Below are 23,256 nucleotides of genomic sequence, written 5' to 3'. Positions count from 1 at the left end.
GGGTTCTTGATATTTTTCTGGAAAATTCACGAGCTATAGTTAAGATAAATTTTTGATATGTACATTTTTTAAATCCTGGTAAAAATTTAAGCAAGTTTGATGTTTACACTTTTGAATTTGAATGAGAAATGAGAAAGTTCTATTTTGGAGCTTGAGGTTGAAGATGACAATGATTGTGGCACCATTTTTTCAGTTTTAAAGGTTTGTTTATCATATATTTATTTGAGTGCAAATGATAAATGGATGAGAGCGTAGCACCGCTGGTCAAAGCGTTTATTTGTGAAGCGAAGGGTCTGGGGTTCGAATTCACCTCGCCCCAAACCTTTTGTGTTATTTTACTTTATAAATCTCATACCCCAAAATTTGCCCATCACATTTTTTACTTTCAAGCTCATACAAGTATCAAAAGCTCAAGACTTGACTGAATGCACACACCCCTAATCAAAGGGTCCTCAAATTAGGGTTTTGGATTCGCTAAGGATAAAGGATGTATCAAGGCCTCAAGTAAGCTTCATATGATCTCTTAGGATTCAAATCATCTCCATGACAAGTTTCAAGCCTCAATTTACAAAGATTGCTCAGTCAAATGCTCAAATGGTCAACAATCAATCAGTTTGACCTAAAAGTCAACTATGGTCAAATCATAGTCAAAATTCCTGATTTTTGGTCAACATCAATAGTTTGAAGTAAAATTCATCACTCGATCAAGGGTTGATCATTATTCATCAAGGAAAGCTCAGAAATCAACAAAAGTCCAAGTTACTAAATTAGGGTTTCTAAGCAAAAGTCAACAGTACTTTGAATGGCCATAAGTCTCTCATGCTTTATCACAATTTCCCCAACCAAAGCTCATTCTCAAGGAAATTCAATTCTCTATAACTTTTATGTTGGGCCCAAGGTCAAGAAATGCTTTCGCATAAGAGATATAAGCCAAAACATTACAGGTCCTTCTAGAAGCTCGCAAAAAGCAGTTTTTTGTCAAAGCCCATATCATCAAGATAAAATCTTCAAATGGAAAAAAGGTTCCAAAGTGGCTTGTAGAGGACATCTTGATCTTTCCAAAAAGTCCTAGAATTCTTCCATATCTTAAAAATTGAGGGAGATATGCCTTGTCAAAGTTGACCAATTTTGGATGGAAAATGTGAAGCAAATAAGGTTCAAAATGGATTTTCTTGCAAATGGGCCTATCCTTTTATGACCCAATCTTGTTCCCCAAGTCACCAAAGATATCCAATCCAATAGCCACGAATTTTTGAAACTTATTTGATTTTATATGAATTTTTATTCATTTAAAAGTGATGTAAATCATGTAAATCAAAAGGAAAAAATCAAAGATTTGATTGGGAATACATTTGTAACCAAATCCAATCATCATTTATACCTCATAACCAACCAAATTTCGTGCAAAAGAGATTGGGTAAAGAAAGGTGAGATTTGGAGCAAATTTAGAAAGCTTTATAAATTTTTTAATCAAAATCAATCCTTCCAAATAACATGGTATCCAAGCCCATTTAAAAACCTAATAAGGTATTCTATATAACACCAACAACTTCATACAATAAGGGGACAAAAGAGGAGCGTAAAAAAATAAGGGTTCAAGAGTGCAAGAATTATCAAAAACTAGGGCAAACTCGTGTGGCTCCTTCCAGGTATTCTCAAGGCCAAAAACCCATCCTATTCTATTCCTGATACATTATAGAATAATCCCAGGTAAGTGGTAGCACTCAATCACGTGTATAATTCGTGTGCCATACTTATCACTTTTAATTCATATTTCAAGATTTCGTATTCTATATGTTACCATGTTTTAACATGTTTTGTTGGTACATATGAGTTCTGAATGACAATTTGAAGAATTTTGAAGCCCTATAGCAAAGCTTCAGTTGTTGAATCATAAGCTACCATGGTTAGGGCATAAGAGTCCATGTGATTTGTTTCGATACTTGCAGAGGGATTCACGAGAAACTAATTCCATATTTGAACTCAGGGGGTAAATTTAAGTCGATCTGGGCACTCATAGTGTTTTTCTAACGTCGTTTTGCTGAGTTTCGAATTTTTGTAGGATAGGGAGGAAAATCCGCAAGTAATTTCATAAGAAAATTCGCAGCAATTTCCGCAGGTGTGGAGGTTAGTGGTGATGAATAGTAACCTTGACTTGTTGATCACGCGTGGATCATTCCAATTGGCAGTCAACCAAACTCGTTTCCTCTCTCCAAATGCTATTCGTTGGTCAAAAAGTCAAGGGCATTCTCTCTCTTCCTCATTGGCCAGGACGCAGAGCAGGGGGCCCATCTGACTTTTCCTTTTTGATTTATTTATTTTCATTATGTTGTATTTATTTTATTAAGTTGTATATTGACAAGAAACATTGGGCAGTGTAATTGGAATGGGAAGCGTGCGTTGACTAGAAGGGAGAGGGTTCGATTCCTAGCGCCTCCCCTTTCTTTTAACTAATTTTTCTGAATTATCTAGCTTTCAGATCGCATGCGTTTCACACACAGGCAGGCACCATACGCCCTCACACTCCAGCCATCAGATCTACAATCTCCAGGATCCAACGCACAGGATTGAAGGACCATCCCATGGACCATCAGCCTTGCCACACTCAATTAAAATCCCGGTTTCTTTTATTTTATTTTTATTCTATTTGTTTATTTGTTTGTTTTATAGTTTTTTAATTAATGATTAATTTAGGTTTTAGGTTAATAATTTAATTTAGGATTAATAATTAGATAATTGATTTAATTGGACAATTAGGTTAATTAGATAATTAATTTAATTTAGGCTAATAATTAACTTAAAGTAGGATTAATTTAATTTAGCTAATTCAGGTTTATGGTCGATTTATTAATTATTTTAATCAAATCAATTGATTACGACGATTAATAATAAATGATTCAATTTTTAATTAAAACAATACATTCAAATAGGCTCATTTACTAAGGGTTTTAACTGATTCAATTGGTTACGATAATTAGTAATTATTTATTAATTTGTTAATTATGTTGATCAAATCAATTGATCAACGCGATTAACAATACTAAGGTTTAAAATACTAAACAGGGTTGTATGCCACGTAATAATTCATTAACATTTCACAAACTACGAACTACGATAATTGCATAACTGCGAATTGCAATTTAAAACACACTTCAACATACAAATTACAAAGGCGTACAACCTCTAAAAAAAACCAACATACCCCGAACTACGTAGACTATGATCCTCCATAAGGAAGTACGTAGGCACTTAGCAACAAGGCGAGTCCCCTTCCCCAAAATTTCAATAAGGTTGATATTTGCCCTATTTAACTTTCGATCACCTTTCTTTATTAGCCATAAACCTTTACCTTAACATAAAACCTTAGGAAAGGGTTAAGGGTGCCTAACACCTTCCCTTGACATGATTATAATAACTTATCCAAATCTCTAAACTGCATAGGGTTTCCTATTTGCCCTGGCAGAATAGGTGGCGACTCTAAAATCTAAATTTTTTAGGGCAGATTGCTACAGCTGGCGACTCTGCTGGGGATAAACAAAAGGCGAATTATTATGCTCCTAGGTTTGATTTAAGGTTTAGGGTACAGGGTTAATTATTAGGGTTTGGCTAAAATTTCAGAGTTAGGATTTTGGGGTTAGGTTTTAGGTTTTTTTATTAATTATTTAATTTAATTCTTTTATTTATTGGGAGGCACCCTAACGGTTGTGAATTTTGTGTTTTTTTCTGTGAATGAGATGTGTTGGTGATGAGTGGAGGTTGCACTGGGACTGCTTGTTGCTGTCTTGTTTTTTTCTGGAATTGGTATAGCGCGTTTCGCGCGCTCAGTCGCGCGCCCTGTAACTTTTGGCCAGTGAATCATTTTTAATGGTTCACTTGGCTAGCCTTTTTCCCACTTACACCAAGGCTTTATAGTATAGTATTTTATAGTTTTATTTTTAATTCTTTTGTTTGTGTTTAGACTCAAAAGTTTTCCCGATTACTTGGAGTTGCATTTGGTTATTCTATGATTTTGATAGATTCAACATGCCAATTATACGGTAATGATATTGTTCAAAGTTGTACGTAGCAAGGTACTCTTTTATCGCCTTCTATAACATAGCATGTTTAGGAGACTTTTCATTTGTACAATTTTCATATCATTAATTCTTTTTGCATAACTTGCTCATGACTTGAATCACATTAGTTCCCCCTTTTTTACCCATAAATATGAGAAAGTTTTCCATTGTGTATATATGCGAGTGACCGACATATCTTGTTTTAACTGGATATTATTATGTTTAATCTGTCGTTTGTATTGATTTTGTGGATGCACGAAAGTGATCAAAGCAGTTGTTTAATTTTGAGTACAACTACCATGGCCAAATATCAATTCACCTTGTGAGTGTGTGACCATTAGTAACCCCCTTTGAGCCTTTTTGTCAATGTCCATAATGTTTTTTCTTAATGCTTGTCTATGAGCGTTTGGTTCTCAATTGTGTATGGATGTTGATTCTTTGTTTTCTTGAACCCTCAACTATGATTTATAGTTTGGATTTTTGCCTTACCTTAGAAAGTATGGAGTATTCATATTATGATGATGGTTGTATTCAAGTTGGGGAGAGGATGTTTGCTTACCTATGTTGTGGTTGGTATGAGGTTGTAAAAAGAAAAGAAAAAAATATGTGAAAAAGAAAGAAAAAAAAGAAAGAAAAAAGAGAAAAAGTTAAAAAAATAAAATACCAAAAATAGTATGGAATACAGTGTGCTAATAAGTATTGTGTTTGGTGTGAAACATGTGGTTAAGGAAGAAAGTTTTAATCGAGATTTAGTTGCGTAAAACTTTGTGGAATGATCGCTCCCTTAGGCTTAGGCAAGTTTTTGTTTCGATTAACTTTAGAACTTATCACTTGTTTGTTATTCGAGCCGCATTACAACCTTGAAAGTCCTTGTGATTCGTGCCGTTGGATTTTCTATACTATTTTTTGAATGAACGCATAATTTTTTCTATTGTTTGCAAGATTGTTGGGTAAGTGTCAAAGTCCTCACTTTTCGGTGTTTTTCATCTACCGATGCGTTTTTGCTAGGCGTGTCGTGATTGAGCATGTTTTGTATAGAATGTTTTGTATGATTTTTGTACTTAGGATTTATTTCATTTTCATGTGTCATTGTAGGATTGTGGTAAGTTTTTACTTTGTTTGTGCGTTTTTTGTTTGAATTGTGCAATTATTTCGTTTTTCTAAACATTGTTGATTCTTGATTCTTTGAGTGTTTGACCTTGTTTGAGGACAAACAAGTTTAAGTTGGGGAGAGTTTTATAAGTACAAAAATATCGTTATTTTGTGTATATCATTTGTTGTACTTAACAATACTTTTTGTTAATACCGTTTGAATAATTACCCATTTTGTATGTAAATTCGTATACTTTGTAAATAGTTGTATTTTCATATACTTTTATACCGTTTGATAGTTTTTGTGTCTTTTTGTAGGTATTGATGCATATCTGGAGCATGAGCAATAAAGTGTCGAAAACACGACTTCAAACACGCGATTTTGAACAACTCATCAACGAATAAGGCTCAAAATAGAAGAATAAGAAATCATTAATTTGGTTGATATTTATTCATTGTTATATAGGAAATTGAATAAGTTTTCCAACACTTCGAACCGGGCGCAAATCAGAGTTACGGTTCTCAAGTTATGGCATTTTTACTAAAGCTGTTTTTTTGTTGACAGTCCAGGCCGCGCGATGCGCCCTCCCAGCGTGCGGCGCGCGTTATGCGAGTTTCAAAGTGTATAAATAGGGGAAAAACTTATTTTTTAGGTTATGTTTTGGGTATTTTTGAACTCCAACTCATCAACCTTCATTTTTTGGTAGATTTAGCTTGGAAACAACATTTAGGACTTGCTAATGGATGATTCGGAAGTTGATTTCTCATTAATTGGCGATGATAAACCGTGAGATGTTTGGTTTTCTTCTTTTCTTTTCTTTTCTTTGTATTTCTCTTTTGTTGAGTTTGTATGTAAGTTACTCTAAACACATGGATGTTTGTTACTCTTTCTACTAGTTGTATAAAGTTTGCTCTACAAATCTTAATTGGTGTTTTTCTGATCTTTTTGCTTAATCGCTCCAAATTTATGTTGTTATAGAATTATGTTTCGTGAATCTTGATTAGGAGATTACCTGTTAGCTCTAGATTCTAGACATAGGGTTTGGGGTTAACATCCAGATAATATCAGAGTTTAATGCCTCTGTGTTGTTCGATCGGTTGAGACATCGTCGAAAGAACAATATAGTTGAACATTTGTCGGTGTTGCATAAATGGACATTGATGTGAGGGATAAGTGGTGATTCTTATGAGTATTGTAGATAGAGTGCGGGGGAGTGATAAATCTAAGTTCGTGAGGAGTAGTTTAGATTCAAACCAGATAAGTTATTCTCAATCAAGAATGTATTTATTTTATGTTCATATGTTATATTTTCCATTTTTTCTTAAAGTCCATTTAATCTAAACTCATAACTAAGAATCTGTCGAACGACAATTCAGTAGCACTAATCTTTGTGGACACGATAATTTCCCAGATAAATATTTTTCAAAACTTTTGTTGCTTGCCCTCTACCGCTTCAACACTACATGAATGAGTGGATACTCCTCAAGCTTCGTGGATTGGGTTTCTTGACTTGTCTTGATAACATGTTTTGTCTTACTTGTTGGCACTTTCATGCATGTATGTCTGTTACGTGTTTGTTTACCTAATTTCTGTTTAGGTTATTACTCTTTGATTGTGATTCCTGTTCACATGCTTTATCTGTGACTCCTGTTCGCATATCTTATCATGCAGTTCAACCAATGATTTTATGGTTCGACCCCCCACCCCTTGACTCTGTACCTTGTTGAGTTGATGGCCAAACCAAATTTTAAAATATTAAAGTGTTACTCTTATTGAAATTTTTTATTCGACCCAAATTTATTTAGTTTCATCAAAACTTAAACCACATAATTAAAACAACACACTAAATTTCCTCATATTTTATTTAAGAAAATTTCTTTACCCACCTCCCTATGGGGGTCACCCCCAGCGAAAACCCCACTTTACCCCTGCTTCGGAAATGCATTTTCGAAGTATTTTTTTTTAAATTTTCTCAGACTTCGGAAGTGCATCTCCGAAAACACCAAATGGGGGGTGTTTTCGAAGGTGCACTTCCGAAAATACTTTTTTTTTCAGATTTTGGGGAGTTTCAGAAATGCTCTTCCGAATTATGCAGAAACTGAGTTTTGTTTTTATGTTTTTCGAAACAGTCTCGTATTTTTAATTAAAGGAAAACACCAAATAAAATAAGCGACATATAAACAGAAAATACTAATATGATAAATCAAATCCAAATAATATATACAAGCCGATCCAAATAGTAATAGTGTGCGAGAGATACAATCCGAAAACAAAAAAATAAACCAGGACCCCTACTGGGTATGCCTAACCCTCTGTCCCTGGGACCCCCTCTGCCGCCTGTATGCCGCCGCACGACCTGCATCAGTGACGATCCTCTCCATAACGGCGACTGCCTCTGGACCGGCCTGATCAACGATACCTCGATCTAATGCGTCCCGCCTAAGCATCTTTATCCGCTAGCAGATCGGCAGGAGATGAATGGCGTGGTCATGCTCGGCCTGCTGGTTCTCCAGGAATTCCTCGTGTGCTGGCCTAGGAGCGCCGGGAGCGTCGAGTGTCATCAGAGGATGTGACACCCGATAGAACCATGTGACATAGCCCTCCACACTGTGCCAGTCTTGGGTGACCCGAATGCGACGATACTCCTCCGGGACTACATGACGCTCCCAATCCTCAAATATGCCAGTGAGCTGCACTCGGGTCACTGTGTCGGGAGCAGCCTCAAAAGGTGACCTGAGTATCATCTGCACATATCCAAACTGTCGCATGCACCGCTCAAGAAGATACCGCACCATGGTGCTGGTCCCGCATGCCAACCAGCCAGAATATAACGATATGCCGTCAAAGGGGACAACATCAGTGTAGTCGCTGAATGGCCTCAAACAAACGTCACCGTGCATCGTGCATTCGAGGTACCCACGGTATGGTCCCAATGCATTGTTCCCCCTCTTGAGAATGTATCGAGCGGCCCTGGGCATGGCGTCCTCGTACGCGGAATCAAGGCTGAAGCCGTGGATGCGGGGGAAGTAGGAGATGATCCAGCTCTGAAACACAAACACGAAAATCAAATAAAAATAAATACGAACCATAAATAAATGTGAAACAATTAAAATGAAACGTACTGTGAGTAGTGTGCAGGATCCGGTCAACTGCCTGGTCCTCCAGTTGGAGGCCTCATTCAGCTTCTAGTATAGGTATGCCAGAACAGCTGACCCCCAGTTCCACTGGTGAACGGTAGTCAAGTCCATGAAATAGCGGAGGTAGGTCACGTCGACGTACCTTGCACTCTTGTCCACAAAGAGTGCAACGCCTACCCAAACATGTACCAGCATCGGAGAGCACAGACACGATGATACTCCACAAATAGGCCGTTATCCGCCTCCTCGGATTCGGCCGCCGCCACCAGGTGGTGCTCAAAATAAGTGCTCAGTGTGGTGAACCGGATATGAGGCCCAGATGTCGTGATGCACTCATAGTCAGCAACCTCGGGCTCCATACCCAAAAAGAGCGCCATCCACTGACTGGCTTCGATCCTCTGGATGCGGGAGTGGTCCAACAGCGCCCCCCTGACTGGCAAGTGGAGAAGACACTGCACATCATGCAAGGTGATCGTCATCTCCCCAACCGGTAAGTGGAAAGAAGACGTCTCCCTGTGCCACCGCTTCACAAAGGCCCCCTGCATGCCGTGGCTGATGGTGGTATACCCCGTCATGCAGAGCCCACTAAGCCCTGAAGCTCTCACCGCATCGTTAAACCACTCAGTAGTTGGTTTAAATAGACTGAACACCTTTTGGGAGTGGTTCACCATTTTCAAAGGCTCTCTCTCCTGTTACAAAAAAAAACAAATAAAAAAGTATGTTAAATAGACCGTTAAGAAAATATTGAATAAACGGCTAAATTATAAACGGTTAAATAATATAGTCGGGCAAATTATAAAAAATACCTCTCCTTCCCAGATACGCCGAGCGACGTGCTCGTGGTAGGTAAGCAGCACGAAAGTGTCGCTGGGCCCTCCCGGGTAGCCCTCTTTATGCTCATCCTCCTCCCCGTGTGGAGGGTCAACATCCGGTGCCTCCTCCGCCTCGTGGTATGGCACTGCCTCCCCCTCCTCCTCCTCCTCTCGCTGGTGGGAAGAAGATACCCGAGTCAGACGACTCCTCGATCCAGATGTAGAGGTACCCTCGTCCATCTCCACGGGAACTCGCACACGTCCCCGACCCTGCCCTCGTCCCTGTGTCGACACTAGTTGCGCCGCCGCCCGCTCGCGTCTAGCCGGCGCAGTCTGGGTCTCTCTACCCTGTCTGATGTGTGCTTGGTTGCCTGACATGTTCCTGAAAACAATTGAAATCGATTAATATGCGAGACAACAGAAAAAATTAAAAAAAATTGCATTTCTGATACACTTCGGAAGTTCATTTCCGAAACTGGGAATGAAGGTGTTTTCGGAAATGAACTTCCGAAACACCCTTGCGAAGAAGTTTTCTGCAACTTCCATGGCAGACCCCAAAATCCTACTTCAAAACTACTTTTATTCATTCTAAACAACCTAAATAGCAGTACCAACCTACCCCAATGTGGTTTTTGCAATTTCTAAACACCCTAATAGAGATTTTAATAATGGATCTAAAAATTGAAAAAATTGAAAAACTTACCAATTGAAGAGATTGCGATGATTTAGGTTGAGTTTGGGAAGCTTTTGGAATGTCTAACTATTTGATACACACTTGCTTTTGCAGAAATTTTTGAAGAGAGGAAGTTTGAAGTAGATTTAGGGTAAAGTGAATGGGGGAGGGGGGCTGTTTGCTAAATCTGCAAAACGCGCAGTATTTCGGAAATGAACTTCCGAAATGGTGTTTTCGAAAATACATTTTCGAAATAAGACAAATTTTGAAGAAAAAAAAAGGCGCTTTCGGAGATGCATATCCGAAAATACCTTTTTCTTGCATTTCGGAAATGCATTTTCGAAGTCAGGGATATATGTAGTTTTTCACCAGAGGTGACCTAAAAGGTTGGGAGGTGGGGAAAGAATTTTCCTCATGATTGAAATAAATCTATCAAATAATAAAAAGTAGTAACTTGATCCAAAACTTATCTCATTTGTATATCAAAGAACTATCCATTTTTAAACCTTGATTTTTTAATTATTTACCTAACAACAATTGGAATCTACTAATTAAGAATGTAATTAGAACATAATTTTTGTTATATACAAGTGTAGTAAGTAATTATAAATGAAGTGTTGATGAAGTAGACATAAAGAAAATATACAAGTTCCATTCCATAACGACCAAACCGAAAAAAGTTGTCTCATTGATTATTGTTATTGTAAACCCAAACACAAAACACACACACGCAGCATAAGAAGTATCGCCTTATCTCACACTATTCATTCATTCATATTTGGCTTTTTCTTTCAAACCCCAATCTCATTCATTCATTCCTCTTATTACTACTACCAACAATAACAACTCCCTCTTTCTTTCCCTTCATTGACGATCTCCACGAAGCTAGAAAACCCTTATAATTTCAACAACTCTCTCTCTCTTTCTATCACCCATTTTTCTTCTCTCTCTCTCTCTCTCTCTCTCTCTCTCTTTCCTCCTTGGTTTTGGATCTTCAATTTCTCATTCACTGGTAATTTTCTTATGCTTTTTTCTTCAATTGTGATGTTGTGTTTTGTTTTCATTAATCCTAGGAACATGTCTCATATGTTTCATTCATGGGTTCTTTATGAATGAATGAATCAATGACCCTTTTTTGAATTATGTGAATCTGTTATTTCTTACTCAATGTCTATATGATTTTATGGAAATTAAGCTTATTTAAGTTAATGGGCTTGTTTAAAGTTTTGATTTTGACGTTTGGATCGATGTGGGGTTTTGTTTTTTTCACTCCTTTTTGTGATTCCCTTTCTGGGTTTTGTGATTTTGTATCATTTGTTCGTTAAAGTGTAATTTTTTATGATTTATTTAATCAGATACTGTTAGTGATTTTTTGGTGTTTTTTTTTTTTGTTTTATTTTTATTTTTTTTTATAGATTTTGGTGATTTGAGGAGTTGAGATTGAAGGACTGTGTTGAGGAACTATGGCTTCCTCTTCTGCGACTCTTGCTGGTTCTACTGCTTCTGATCTTTTCAGGAGTTCGGCTTCTGGTTTCACTGGTGTCCCTTTGAGAACCTTGGGAAGGGCGGGGTTGGTTTTGAAGAGAAGGGATTTAACTGTTAGTGTTACTGCGAAGGTGAGGAAGTGGAAGAGGCGTGAATATCCATGGACTAATGCTGATCCCAATATTAAAGGTGGGACGTTGAGACTTCTCTCACCGTTCAAGCCACTCAAAGAGAAGCCAAAGCCGGTTATTTTGGAGTTTGAAAAGCCTATTCGTGATCTGGAAAAGAAGATCAATGATGTAACTTCTTATTTCCTCTTTGTGTGTTTGTGTGGATGTGTTCTTTGTTTATTTAGGTTAGAATGAATTGGGTATATAATATATGAATCTGATTCTTCAAGGTTTGATAATAGTAACAGTTTTCTTTTTATGGTTGAGAACAGGTTAAGAAGATGGCAAATGAAACTGGTTTGGATTTCACTGATCAGATTGGAGGATTGGAGGCTAAGTACCAACAGGTTTGACTGTCATAACAATAATGTGTTATTCCCAAGAAAATTGGATTACTTGAATGACAAAACTGATGATGAATACTAGATTGAATTATGTGCACAACCTTATTAGGTTTTGGATTATGCCTGTGGTTGCAATTATGTCCCAATCTTTGATATTGTAGTAAACTGTAGATGACGGTGGTTGCGATTGCAGTTATACTGTGGTTGCAAGCCTTGTTCGGCTGCAATTGCAGTTGCAGACCGCAATTTAAAACGAATCATGAGAAAGTTGTGATGCTACTGCTCTGATTGTTACTTTGAAGAATGAATCTATGTCATATTTTAGCACGTGTTGGTTCAGTTATGTCATAAACGAATTAGTTGAGCTTAACTTTTATTGATCCTTGCAATTTCCTAGTTACAAATCCTATATTCCAATTGGCTTCTTAGGTGCTTATCTTATATCCTTTGTTTCTGAAATACAAATTATCTATTTAAGCATTTGGAGATACTTTTTGCTTGTAGTTCGCCGGATAATGTTTTTCTTTACATATAAGTGGCTAAAGCTGAATAGTGATACTGTGTTTTCATATTGTGTTGGTATTTGTGAGTTTTGTTGACTCGGGCTTGTGTAAACTGTGCACATTTACTTGACCTATATTATTTGTATAAGTATGTTATGAGGTTTGTAATAGTTACTCATATTTCATTGTTTAAACATATACTCTGTTTCATTCCTTCCTAATCTCCAAAATTTCACCGGTAAAATTCTCATGCTTTCACTGGCTCCATTTCTATTTCAGGCTTTGAGGAATCTATATACAAATCTAGCTCCTATACAGCGGCTCAACATTGCACGGCATCCTCACAGGCCTACTACCCTTGATCACATCTTTAACATAACTGAAAAGGTCTACTAAATATTGTTGCTGTTTGTACTTTTTCAATTAAATATATAATTTGTTGCATTCTTATATTTTAATCGGTTGATAATTATTGAACTACTACCGTTAATAGAATTCTCATCTAAATCTTTCCTCTCTTGTTGTAGTTTATGGAACTCCATGGTGATCGTGAAGGTTATGATGATCCTTCTATTGTCACTGGTCTAGGATCTATAGATGGTAGAACCTACATGTTCATTGGCCACCAAAAGGGTAGAAATACTAAAGAACATATCAAGCGGAACTTTGGGATGCCAACTCCACACGGGTATGTTTGTTTTCATTAGAACTCTAATTTATACAGAGTAATTCACTACACACGTAATAGTGGCGCTATCCTAGTTTCACAATTTGGGCAATAATGGCCGCTATTCCAATTGCTGCTATCGGATGAGCGGCAATAGCGGAAAAAATGTTTAGGGTTTTAATTGATTTATATTTGCAATTGATTTATATAATTGATTTATTTCAACGGCTATGTAGCTTCTGCTATTTGCCTGCAATGCTATCTGCTATTTCACTTTGAGAATTTTCGGCATTGCGCTATTTTTTGTGATCTGCTATTGTTAACATTATTGGACATGAACTTGGATAATTGATTAAGTTTACATGCTGTCAAATTTCTCCATATTTGGTACTTATGGATGGTAAATTTCCAAATCAAACAGTTATAGGAAAGCTCTGCGCTTGATGCAATATGCAGATCATCACGGGTTCCCGATAGTTACTTTAATTGACACCCCTGGGGCATTTGCTGACCTCAAATGCGAGGGACAAAACCAAGTATGATGATAGTTATGCTTTGTTATACATTGCCATCCATTCTATTATTACTGTTAATCCATTTGATTGACTTTCATGCATGCAGGGTGAAGCAATTGCTCAAAATTTGAGATCCATGTTTGGTTTTAAGGTGCCAATTATTAGCATAGTTATTGGTGAAGGCGGATCTGGCGGTGCCCTTGCCATCGGATGTGGTAATAAATTACTCATGCTTCAAAATGCAGTATTCTTTGTTGCCAGGTAATTAAATTTTTATTTCCATTATTTGCAAGTTTTTTAACGTTTATATTAATTTCTTCAATTGCCAGCTCTCTTTTTTCCTTTCTTTTCAACAGTGCATTTTAGATGAATCTTCCCGAGCTTCTTTGTAATATTGCTTGCTTTCCCAATTATCTGTGACTAACTATGTTGCACCGGCACATCAGAATGGAGGCGTGTTTTGTAGCCGACACTGACACAACCCCGCTTCATTTTTCTCAAACTTTGACATGTTAACGTAAAAGTTGTGTCCAGTGTCTGTATTAGTGCTTCATAGGTGGCTAAAGTTTTCATGGTTTCATATTAACATACACCCTCTGTCCCCAACTATAACCGTCTATTGCATTTTTTTTCCGCTTTTATTAAGAAAAGTTCGTAGTGTTAGTGTAGTTAATGTGTTCATTTTATCAAACCTTAAATACCCTTTGAATATGTATATAGCAACTAAGGCAACCCAAATTCCGCAATTTTGTTAATGTTAACACTTCATACGAGATAGATAGGACTGGATACTCGAGTTATTATTTCAAATCATTTACCAATTGAAAATGTTGTGATCTGTTCTACTAGTTTAACCTTTATTTATTACATGATATAGTCCAGAGGCATGTGCTGCAATCTTGTGGAAGAGCGCTAAAGCTGCTCCAAAGGTATATATATATACAAAATCGATACTTGAATGTTTCGTTTTACAATGTATATATTCAATTATTTATTTCATCCTTGCAGGCTGCTCGGAAACTGAGGATTACAGCAACTGAATTGTGCAGATTGCAAATTGCAGATGGCATTATACCGGTAATAATCTTATTAATAATGCTTTTTTCTCTTAAATCTTATTTGTATATATCAACCATGCCGTGGTAAAGCATCTGTAACAAGTATTCAGTGCTGGGGCAAATTTTCCGAACCTTCTACTCATGCTTTGATTTGTTCTAGTTTTGTAGTTTCCTCTATACAATGTATAGATTAATAATATCATTCTCTATGAAATGGAATCTAAGTAGAGTTTCCTTTTCTTTTCAATAGGAGCCCCTCGGTGGTGCACATGTCGATCCAGAATGGACCTCTCAACAGATTAAAAGTGCAATCAATAAAGCTATGGATGTAAGTATTACTGTTATAGTGTGTTCTCCGAAATAAAAAATGTTGAAGAATATTCTGATTAGAAACCTTGGCTTGTTCATTGTGTAGGAACTCACCAAGTTGAGCACAGAAGACCTATTAAAAGATCGCATGCTTAAGTTCCGGAAACTCGGTGCAGCCGTGGATGAAACTCCGAGATATCTCAAAAAGAAAATCAACATGGGAAAGAGGAAGGGTATGCCTGTTCTGATAAAGAGGAAGGGTTTACCTGTTCCGTCAAACAGGAAGGATATACCTGTTCCTCCAAAGGGGAAGGATATACCTGTCCCTCCAAAGGGGAAGGATATACCTGTTCCGTCAAACAGGAAGGATATACCTGTTCCTCCAAAGGGGAAGGATATACCTGTTCCACCAAAGAGGAAGGATATACCTGTTTTGTCAAAGAGGAAGAATATACCTGTTCGGCCAAAGATTTCTTATTCTGAAATAGAGGTTGAAATTACGAAACTGAAGAAAAATATTTTGGAAGGTAAGGACTCCTCTTCCGCGCCTTCAAAACTCAATCTGGATAAGGCAATAAAGAAACTGGAAAGGGAAGTTGGTCATGAATTTTCTGAGGCCGTTAAAGCCCTGGGCTTAACAGAAAGGTTGTCGAAACTACGGGAAGAAACTGCAAAAGCAAGTTCAGGTAACCAACCTTTGAATCCATTGGTGAAGGAGGAGATAGAAAAATTTAATGCAAGTTTTAATCAAGGGTTATCAGCGGCTCCTAATTCCAGCAAGCTGCAGAAGAAGCGTGCCTTGTTGAGAGAATTGACTAATGTGAAGCTTTTGGTGGATAAAAACAAGGAGGCTGCAACACTAAAGCAAGAATTGAAGAAAAAATTTGATGATGTCATGAATAATCCTAGACTAAAGGAAAACTATGAGGCATTACAGTCTGAAATCCAGCGTGTTGGCGCGTCCTCAGGAAGCGATTTGGACGATGAACTGAAAAAGAAAATCATTGAGTTCAATAAGGAGGTAGACTTGGAGCTGGCTAATGCTGTGAAGTCGGTAGGGTTAGAATTAACTAATGTGAAGCTTTTGGTGGATAAAAACAAGGAGGCTGCAACACTTAAGCAAGAATTGAAGAAAAAATTTGATGATGTCATGAATAATCCTAGAATAAAGGAAAACTATGAGGCATTACAGTCTGAAATCCAGCGTGTTGGCGCGTCCTCAGGAAGCGATTTGGACGATGAACTGAAAAAGAAAATCATTGAGTTCAATAAGGAGGTAGACTTGGAGCTGGCTAATGCTGTGAAGTCGGTAGGGTTAGAAGTTGAGTTTGTGAAACCAGGTGGTGGCGTCGATAAGTCTTCAGTGCCACAGATAGAAGAACTAAGCAAAGATGTCCAAAAGGAAATTGAAACTGTGGCAAACTCGTCGACAGATATTAAGAGACTGATGGAGCAATTGAAACAGGAGGTTGCCAAGTCTGGAGGGAAACCGGATTCTGAGTCGAAGAAAATAATTAATGATTTGACGAAACAGATTAAGAATAGCCTTGCTGAGGCTGTTGACTTGTCTAGCCTGAAAGAGAAGTATGAAAATCTGACTCGTCCAGCAGGAGACAGTCTCACCGATGAAGAATTGAGACAGAAAGTTGGTGCAAATCGCAGCTTTTCTTAATGTGAGTTCAACTAATCCACACAATTAACTTCATTTGCATTAACCGCTTAAATTATTTTTGCGAAAGTTGTTTAAAATTGGTGAAAATTGACCCTTGAATAAATATTTTGTGAAATATCTCTTTTTTGTCAGAGACTGCTGCTAATGTGGAGCTGGTGCTGATAGTGGAACATGGCCAATATTTGTTAGAAACATGTTTTAAAGAATTAAAGGAGATACCGGGCGAGATGTGGCTGATATTTTTCAATCATTAGACTACAAGCGCGAATAAAACATAAAACCATTTTGTATTTGTTTGAGTTAGAATGTTGCAGTTAATTTTAGAATGACTTGCTTGTTTTCTTCCCTTTTTTAAAAATCGCAAGTGTTTTCGCCGAATAGACATAGATGAACATTGTATAAACTATTTGTGTTTGAAGGACATAATAAATAACATGATGCTGTGGTGTTTGAATGTCATATTTGCAAGAATGAATGGTCTGCTTAATTTTGATGTGTGCTGCAAGAATTTCTTGATAACAATCAACTATTTATGACTTCATTGTGACCTTTTTGCAACCTTCCCTTGAAGATATAGAAATTGAATGTAAATAATTGTTTGAAAAACTGAGTTGTACAAGACTATTCTTGGATCCAACTGGCATATTGATGAAATTCAATTAAATGGAGCGGCTTAAAGTTGTTTGTCATGAATAAATGTAGGTGATCTGTTTACCCACTTTTTTCTTCCTTTAATAGTATTAGGAATTAGGTTGTAAAATTAGTTTGAAAAATATTTCCCCATACCAATACACTTTTATTTAATTAATTTTGACCTTAGTGTTTTTATTTAAAAATAAATAGAAAACTATTTGCAAATATTTAAATAATAGAGCCAAAATTTTACATGCGCCAATAATATATTTGTATGTGTAAACCGACTTGTCGTGTACCAAAAAATTGTGTCATAAATAATTTTTTAAAAATATAAATTTTGAACTTTCCCAAAGCTTTGTTATTTGAAAAAAATTGCAAAAATAAAAATAGTGACTGAAAATGTATAGTTAACTTCTAAAATCATACTCATAACATATAATATATGTAAATGTATATAATATAGAGTAAGGGAAAATTTAATATAACTAAAAATATGTCTTTTTAAAAATGGAATCTCCATCTTTATAGGGTCAAAACATTTTTAAAAATTCTAAAATATCTTTCGAAAGTATATATTGAAACATATTTTTTTTGAAAATTTCTTTACCCACCTCCCTATGGGGGGTCACCCCCAGCGAAATTCCCAAACTACCCCTGCTTCGGAAATGAACTTCCGAAGCGCTTTTTTTTAAAAAAAATTTCCTTGATTCGGAAGTTCATCTCCGAAAACACCTCATGGGGGGTGCGTTCGGAGATGAACATCCGAAAACACCTCATGGGGGGTGAATTCGGAAGTTCATTTCTGAATTATGCAGAAACTGTGTTTTTTTTTTTATGTTTTTTCTTAAACGCAACCGCATTTTAATTAAACGTTACCGGCAAATAAAATAAACAATAGATAGACTGAAAACACTAATATGATAAATAAACAAAAAAAAAATACTAATATGAAAATATTATATACAAATCGAAATAAATAAAAATAGTGTGCTAAATATACAATCCAAAATCAAAAAATGAATAAACCCCACCACTACTGGGTGTGCCTAACCCGCTCACCCTGGGCCCTCCTCTGCCGCCTGTACCCCGCCGCACGGCCCGCATCAGTGACGATGATCTCCATCACGGCGACTGCCTCTGGTCCGCCCTGATGAATGACACCTCGATGCAACGCGTCCCGCCCAAGCATCTCTATCCGCTGGCAGATCGGAAGGAGATCAATGGCGTGGTCATCCTCCGCCTGCCGGTTCTCCAGGATCTCCTCGTGTGCTGGCCTAGGAGCGCCGGGAACGTCGGGTCTCAAGAGAGGATGGGACACCCGGTAGAACCATGTGACGTACCCCTCCACACTGTGCCAGTCCTGGGTGACCCGCATGCGACGGTACTCCTCCGGTACCACATGATGCTGCCACTCCTCCCATATGGCAGTGAGCTGCACTCTGGTCACTGTGTCAGGAGCAGCCTCGAAGGGTGACCTGGGTACGATCTGCACGAACCCAAACTGCCGCATGCACCGCTCCGGGAGATACCGGACCATGATGCCGGTCCCGCATGCCAACCAGCCTGAATATAGAGCAACCCCGTCGAAGGGGACAACCTGAGCATAGTCGGCGAACGGCCTCCAGGTGACGTCGTCGTGCATCGTGCGGTCCAGGTACAGGCGGTATGGTCCCACCGCATCGTTCCCCCTCTGGAGGGCGTATCTGGCGGCCCTGGGCATGGCGTCAACGTACGCAGGATCGATGTGGAAGCCGTGGATGCGGGAGAAGTAGGAGATGATCCAGCTCTGAAACACAAATACGATAATGTATTAAAAATAAATACGAAACATAAATAAATAAATAAATACGAGAATGTGTTAAAATCAAACGTACCGTAAGCAGAGTGCAGGATCCGACCAGCTGCCTCGTCCTCCAGTTGGAGGCCTCATTCAGCTTCGTGTAGAGATATGCCAGAGTAGCTGCCCCCCAGTTCCACTGGTGAACGGTATCCAGGTCCATGAAATAGCGGAGGTAGGCCACGTCGACGTACCTGGCGCTCTTGTCCACAAAGCATGCAGCGCCTACCACATGCATGTACCAGCACCGAAGAGTGCAGCCGCGGTGGTACTCCCTGAATAGGTCGTTACCCTCCTGCTCGGCCTCGACCGCCGCGTCCAGGTGGAACTCAAAATAGAGGCTCAGTGTGTTGAACCGGACATGAGGCCCAGAAGTCGAGACGCACTCCAGGTGAGCAACCTCGTGCGGCAGGCCCAAATAGTGCATCATCCACTCAATGGCCTCGACCCTCTGGATCCTGGAGTGGTCCAACAGCGGCCCCCTAATAGGCAGGTGGAGAAGACACTGGACGTCATGCAAGGTGATCGTCAACTCCCCCACCGGCAAGTGGAAAGAAGACGTCTCCTTGTGCCAGCGCTCCACAAATGCCCCCTGCATGCCGGTGCTGATGGTGGTGTACCCGGTCATGCAGAGCCCGCAAAGCCCTGAACCTCGCACATGGTCGTTAAACCACTGAGCTGCTGGTTTAAACAGACCAAAAATCTTCCTGGAGTGGTTCACCATTTTCAATGGCTCTCTCTCCTGTTACAAAAAAAACAAATAAGCGAGAAATAAACGGTAAAATTATAAAAAATGGTGACAAATAAACGGCTAAGTTAAAAAAAATACCTCTCCCTCCCAGATCCGCCGAGCGACGTGATCCTGGTAGTGAATCAGCAGGGAAGTGTCAAAAGGCCCTCCCGGAAAGCTATCCACCTCCTGCTCCTCCTGCTCCTCCTCCTCCCCGACTGGAGGGTCAACATCCGGTATGACCTCCTCCTCCTCCTCATCCTCATCCTCCTCCTCTCGCTGGCGGGAAGAAGATACCCGAGCCAGCCTACTCCTAGAGCCTGACGCAGATGAACTCTCCACCAAGTCCTGTGGAACGCGGACACGGCGTCCCCGTCCCTGCCCCCGTCCCTGGGTCGACGCCAGATGCGCCGCCGCCCGCTCGCGTCTAGCCGACGCAGTCTGGGACTCTCTCCCCTGTCTGATGCGTGCTGGCTGGTCTGACATGATCCTGTAAACAATCGAAATCGATTAATATGCGAGACAAATGAAAAAACAAAAAAAAATGAACTTCTGGTACAGTTCGGAAGTTCATTTCCGAAAACTGGGATGGAGGTGTTTTCGGAAATGAACTTCCGAAACACCCCCACGCAGAGCTTCTCTGCAACCTCCAATGGCAGACCCAAAAACCTAAACCAAATCCATTTTTTTGCCTACTAAACATCCTAATATCAGTACTAAGCTATCTTAATGTCATTTTTTCAGATTCTAAACACCCTAATATAGTTTAATCAAATAGATCTAAAACTTGAAAAAACAATGATAAACTTACCAATTAGTGTTTAATGATGAGTTTGGTTGAGTTTGGAAGAAGAGTTTGGCTACTTCACACTTGCTTCTGCAGAAATTTCGCCTATGGAAGTGTTTGATGATGATTAGGGTAAATGATTTGGGGGAGGGGGAGAGTTTTGCTTAATCTGCAGAACGCGTTTTATTTCGGAAGTTCATTTCCGAAATTGTAGTTTCGGAAATGAACTTCCGAAATAAGACATTTTTTTCAAAAAAAAATGCGCTTTCGGAGATGAACTTCCGAAAACACCTTTTTCATGCAATTCGGAAGTTCATTTCCGAAGTCAGGGGTATAATGGGGTTTTCACCAGAGGTGGACTAGAAGATAGGGAGGTGGCCAAAGAATTTCTTTTTTTTTTTGGTGTATTTAAAATATTTCGAATATGTACATCCAAAATCACCTTATCATAGTATTATAAAGTGTGATTTCTGTATGAGGGCATTAATGAAACATTTTGTATGCATAATTGAGAAAACCCAAATCAGGATATAATTTGAAAGTGTCGAGTGGATATACAATTTTGAATAATCTGCGCATGGATGGATTTGACATGGACGAAGGTATTTGAGAATTCGCGCGAGAGTGAAGTGAAAATGGAATGAAGTTGGCTGAATAGTAAAGCATGTTGAATGGTAGAAAAACTATCTAGCCATGTTACTTTTTTTCATTTCATACAATTTAACAATTAAGGAGGTTTATTCCCCCACAATCTTAACCGTTTGTAATGATGTTGATCAAATCTTTCACGAAGTATGATACGTCAATTTCCGTTAAAAGAAGAAGTAGATATAAAATGATCATTACTCAAAGAAATTTTTAATAATTAAAACTAAATTATGAATTATATATATTGACAAAAACATATTTAAATTTATTTTATATTTTATAATATTATATCTATACAAATACATAGTTAATTATTTATAAATTATATTCTTGCATCTCCTTGTACTATATCGTATTTCATTATTCACCCTTACAGTGAAATAATAATGGTGTAATGGTGGCCGGTAAGATTAGTTTCAGGGATCGCGTAATGGTGGCATCAGCAGGAAACAAGAGGGATCTTGTGGCAGAGGGTAACAAGGCTTTTAGGGGTTGGAACATGTCTTTTGCCGACGTTGTGAATAATAGAAGGCTGTGTTCCGAAGAGGACACAAAGGTTAAGGTGTCTTATTCTTCTTGCGTGGAGGTTAAGCAGAGGTTGTTCAATGCGTTTGTGGGCAGAGTAAATGTTCCTTGTTTCACTTATAGCTTGCAAACAAAGTTTGAGATGGAGGGGTATTACAACATCAAAGTAACACCGTTGGGTGAATTCTTATGTTTGATGGAAGAATCGGAGGCGGGCACGATTGATAACTTCATCACGGAAGGGGAATCTTGGTGGTTGAATTGTTTCGAGGAGGTTTTCAAATGGGATGAGGGGGTGCGTCCGCATTTGTGAGGAGAGGTTGTGCGGAGCCCGCGGTTTCGTCCATTGCGGAGAGTCTTTTTTCGTCTTCAGCTATGGTTGGGAGAGATGGTGCGGTTCCCAGCATTTTGGATGCTGATGTTTGTGGTAAGAATGAACTTTATTCTTCTGCCCCTGAGTTGATACAGGGACTACCAGTTAAGCAATGTTTGGCTGTTAAAGCTTGTCCTGTTCCGGTTGGGAGATGTGATGCAGGCTCCAGGGATGCTGGTGCTGCTGTCTGCAATTTTAGTGTTTCTCCTCTTTCTTTTACTGAGTCGCAAGAGGGGAGGACAGAACCGAAGCGGTGCGCTGTTTTTGTGGAGCGTCCAACATCTGGTGCGGAAAAGTCTGGGGGTGTTTTGGCTACTGGTTTGCCTTCTAAGGCTGATCCGGTAGGAGCTTTTGACGATGCCGTAAAATTGATTAATTTAAGAAAGAAGGGTCGTAGCAAGAAGGTGATTTTTAAGAATCTGTCAGACTGTGGGGGATCCCTCTATAGGAGAACCATGAGGAATTTTCCCAGGTCGAAAGGCAAGGCAGCAGCTTCGGTTTTCTCTGTTGCGAATAAACAGAGGAGAGCAACTACTTTGGGAGGCAGCAGAGGTATGACCTCTTGTAAATCTGGTTCTTCTTCTGCACTTAGGATTTCTCAGGATGACGTGGACAATATCAGGGGGGCTGTTAGTTATGGTAATATCAGTGGCAGCAGTGACATTAACAGGAACAACGGTAGGCAGTGGGGTAATTTAGACAAGGAAGCCGGTACAAAAATTTGGAAAGCTATGGAAGGATTGGGGGTGGTGTCTAAGGGGGGAGATGCCAAAGTTATTGAGAGGATTGAAGCTTTGGAGCATGAGGAGTCTTTGAGAAAAGCCGGTTCGAATGAGTATATCAAGAAGTTATCATGATTTTAGGTTCGTTAAACATTAGAGGGGGTGGCAATGCTCTTAAGAGAAGAAGAATTAGTTCTTTGGTGATTAAGAGCAAAGCGGATATTTTTTTCATTCAAGAGACTAAGTTATCTAACATGCATGACTTCGTGGCGAAGAGTTTTTGGAATGCTAAAGGCATAGGATTTTCGTATTTTAATTCTTTAGGTAGATCGGGTGGTATAATAACGTTATGGAAGGAGGAGGGGTTAGATGTTATTATGAGCTTTAAAGGGGAGGGTTATATTGGTGTGAAGGTGAATAAGAATAACAATTTCTTTTATTTGATTAATGTGTATTCTTGCGACATTGCTAAAAAAAGAATTATGTGGCGTAAGTTGTTGGATTT

At 38.8% G+C, this 23,256-nt stretch overlaps 2 protein-coding genes across 2 annotated transcripts; one reads left to right on the top strand and one right to left on the bottom strand.

Moving 5' to 3' along the window:
- The first annotated feature begins 10,484 nt into the window (after positions 1-10,484).
- LOC131609367 (acetyl-coenzyme A carboxylase carboxyl transferase subunit alpha, chloroplastic-like) lies at positions 10,485-16,952 on the top strand. Its single transcript, XM_058881055.1, has 12 exons — positions 10,485-10,782; positions 11,186-11,554; positions 11,698-11,772; positions 12,552-12,659; positions 12,800-12,960; positions 13,361-13,475; positions 13,561-13,715; positions 14,332-14,383; positions 14,463-14,531; positions 14,763-14,840; positions 14,928-16,494; positions 16,626-16,952. Exons 2-11 carry the CDS (start codon positions 11,234-11,236, stop codon positions 16,491-16,493), a joined length of 2,700 nt encoding a protein of 899 aa, XP_058737038.1. The 5' UTR covers positions 10,485-10,782; positions 11,186-11,233; the 3' UTR covers position 16,494; positions 16,626-16,952.
- A 1,152-nt stretch (positions 16,953-18,104) lies between these two features.
- Positions 18,105-19,058, bottom strand: LOC131611920 (uncharacterized). The gene is made up of 2 exons (XM_058883750.1): positions 19,004-19,058; positions 18,105-18,915 (listed from the first exon to the last, which is right to left on the bottom strand). The coding sequence occupies exon 2, from the start codon at positions 18,847-18,849 to the stop codon at positions 18,163-18,165; it is 687 nt and encodes a 228-aa protein (XP_058739733.1). The 5' UTR covers positions 18,850-18,915; positions 19,004-19,058; the 3' UTR covers positions 18,105-18,162.
- Positions 19,059-23,256: the final 4,198 nt, after the last annotated feature.

The sequence above is a fragment of the Vicia villosa genome, linkage group LG6 (genome assembly GCF_029867415.1).
Source record: "Vicia villosa cultivar HV-30 ecotype Madison, WI linkage group LG6, Vvil1.0, whole genome shotgun sequence".
In the NCBI taxonomy this organism is placed as follows: Eukaryota; Viridiplantae; Streptophyta; class Magnoliopsida; order Fabales; family Fabaceae; genus Vicia; species Vicia villosa.
Note: the sequence above shows the minus strand (reverse complement) of the source record. Positions and strands in the feature narration are given on the sequence as shown.

Bases quoted from the DNA above. Each gene is read 5' to 3' on its own strand.
- LOC131609367 (XM_058881055.1), top strand. From the start codon at position 11,234: ATGGCTTCCTCTTCTGCGACTCTTGCTGGTTCTACTGCTTCTGATCTT. The intron at 11,555-11,697 runs GTAACTTCTTAT...GGTTGAGAACAG, and splicing joins TGGAAAAGAAGATCAATGAT to GTTAAGAAGATGGCAAATGA. The intron at 14,532-14,762 runs GTAATAATCTTA...TCTTTTCAATAG, and splicing joins TTGCAGATGGCATTATACCG to GAGCCCCTCGGTGGTGCACA.
- LOC131611920 (XM_058883750.1), bottom strand. From the start codon at position 18,849: ATGCCCAGGGCCGCCAGATACGCCCTCCAGAGGGGGAACGATGCGGTG.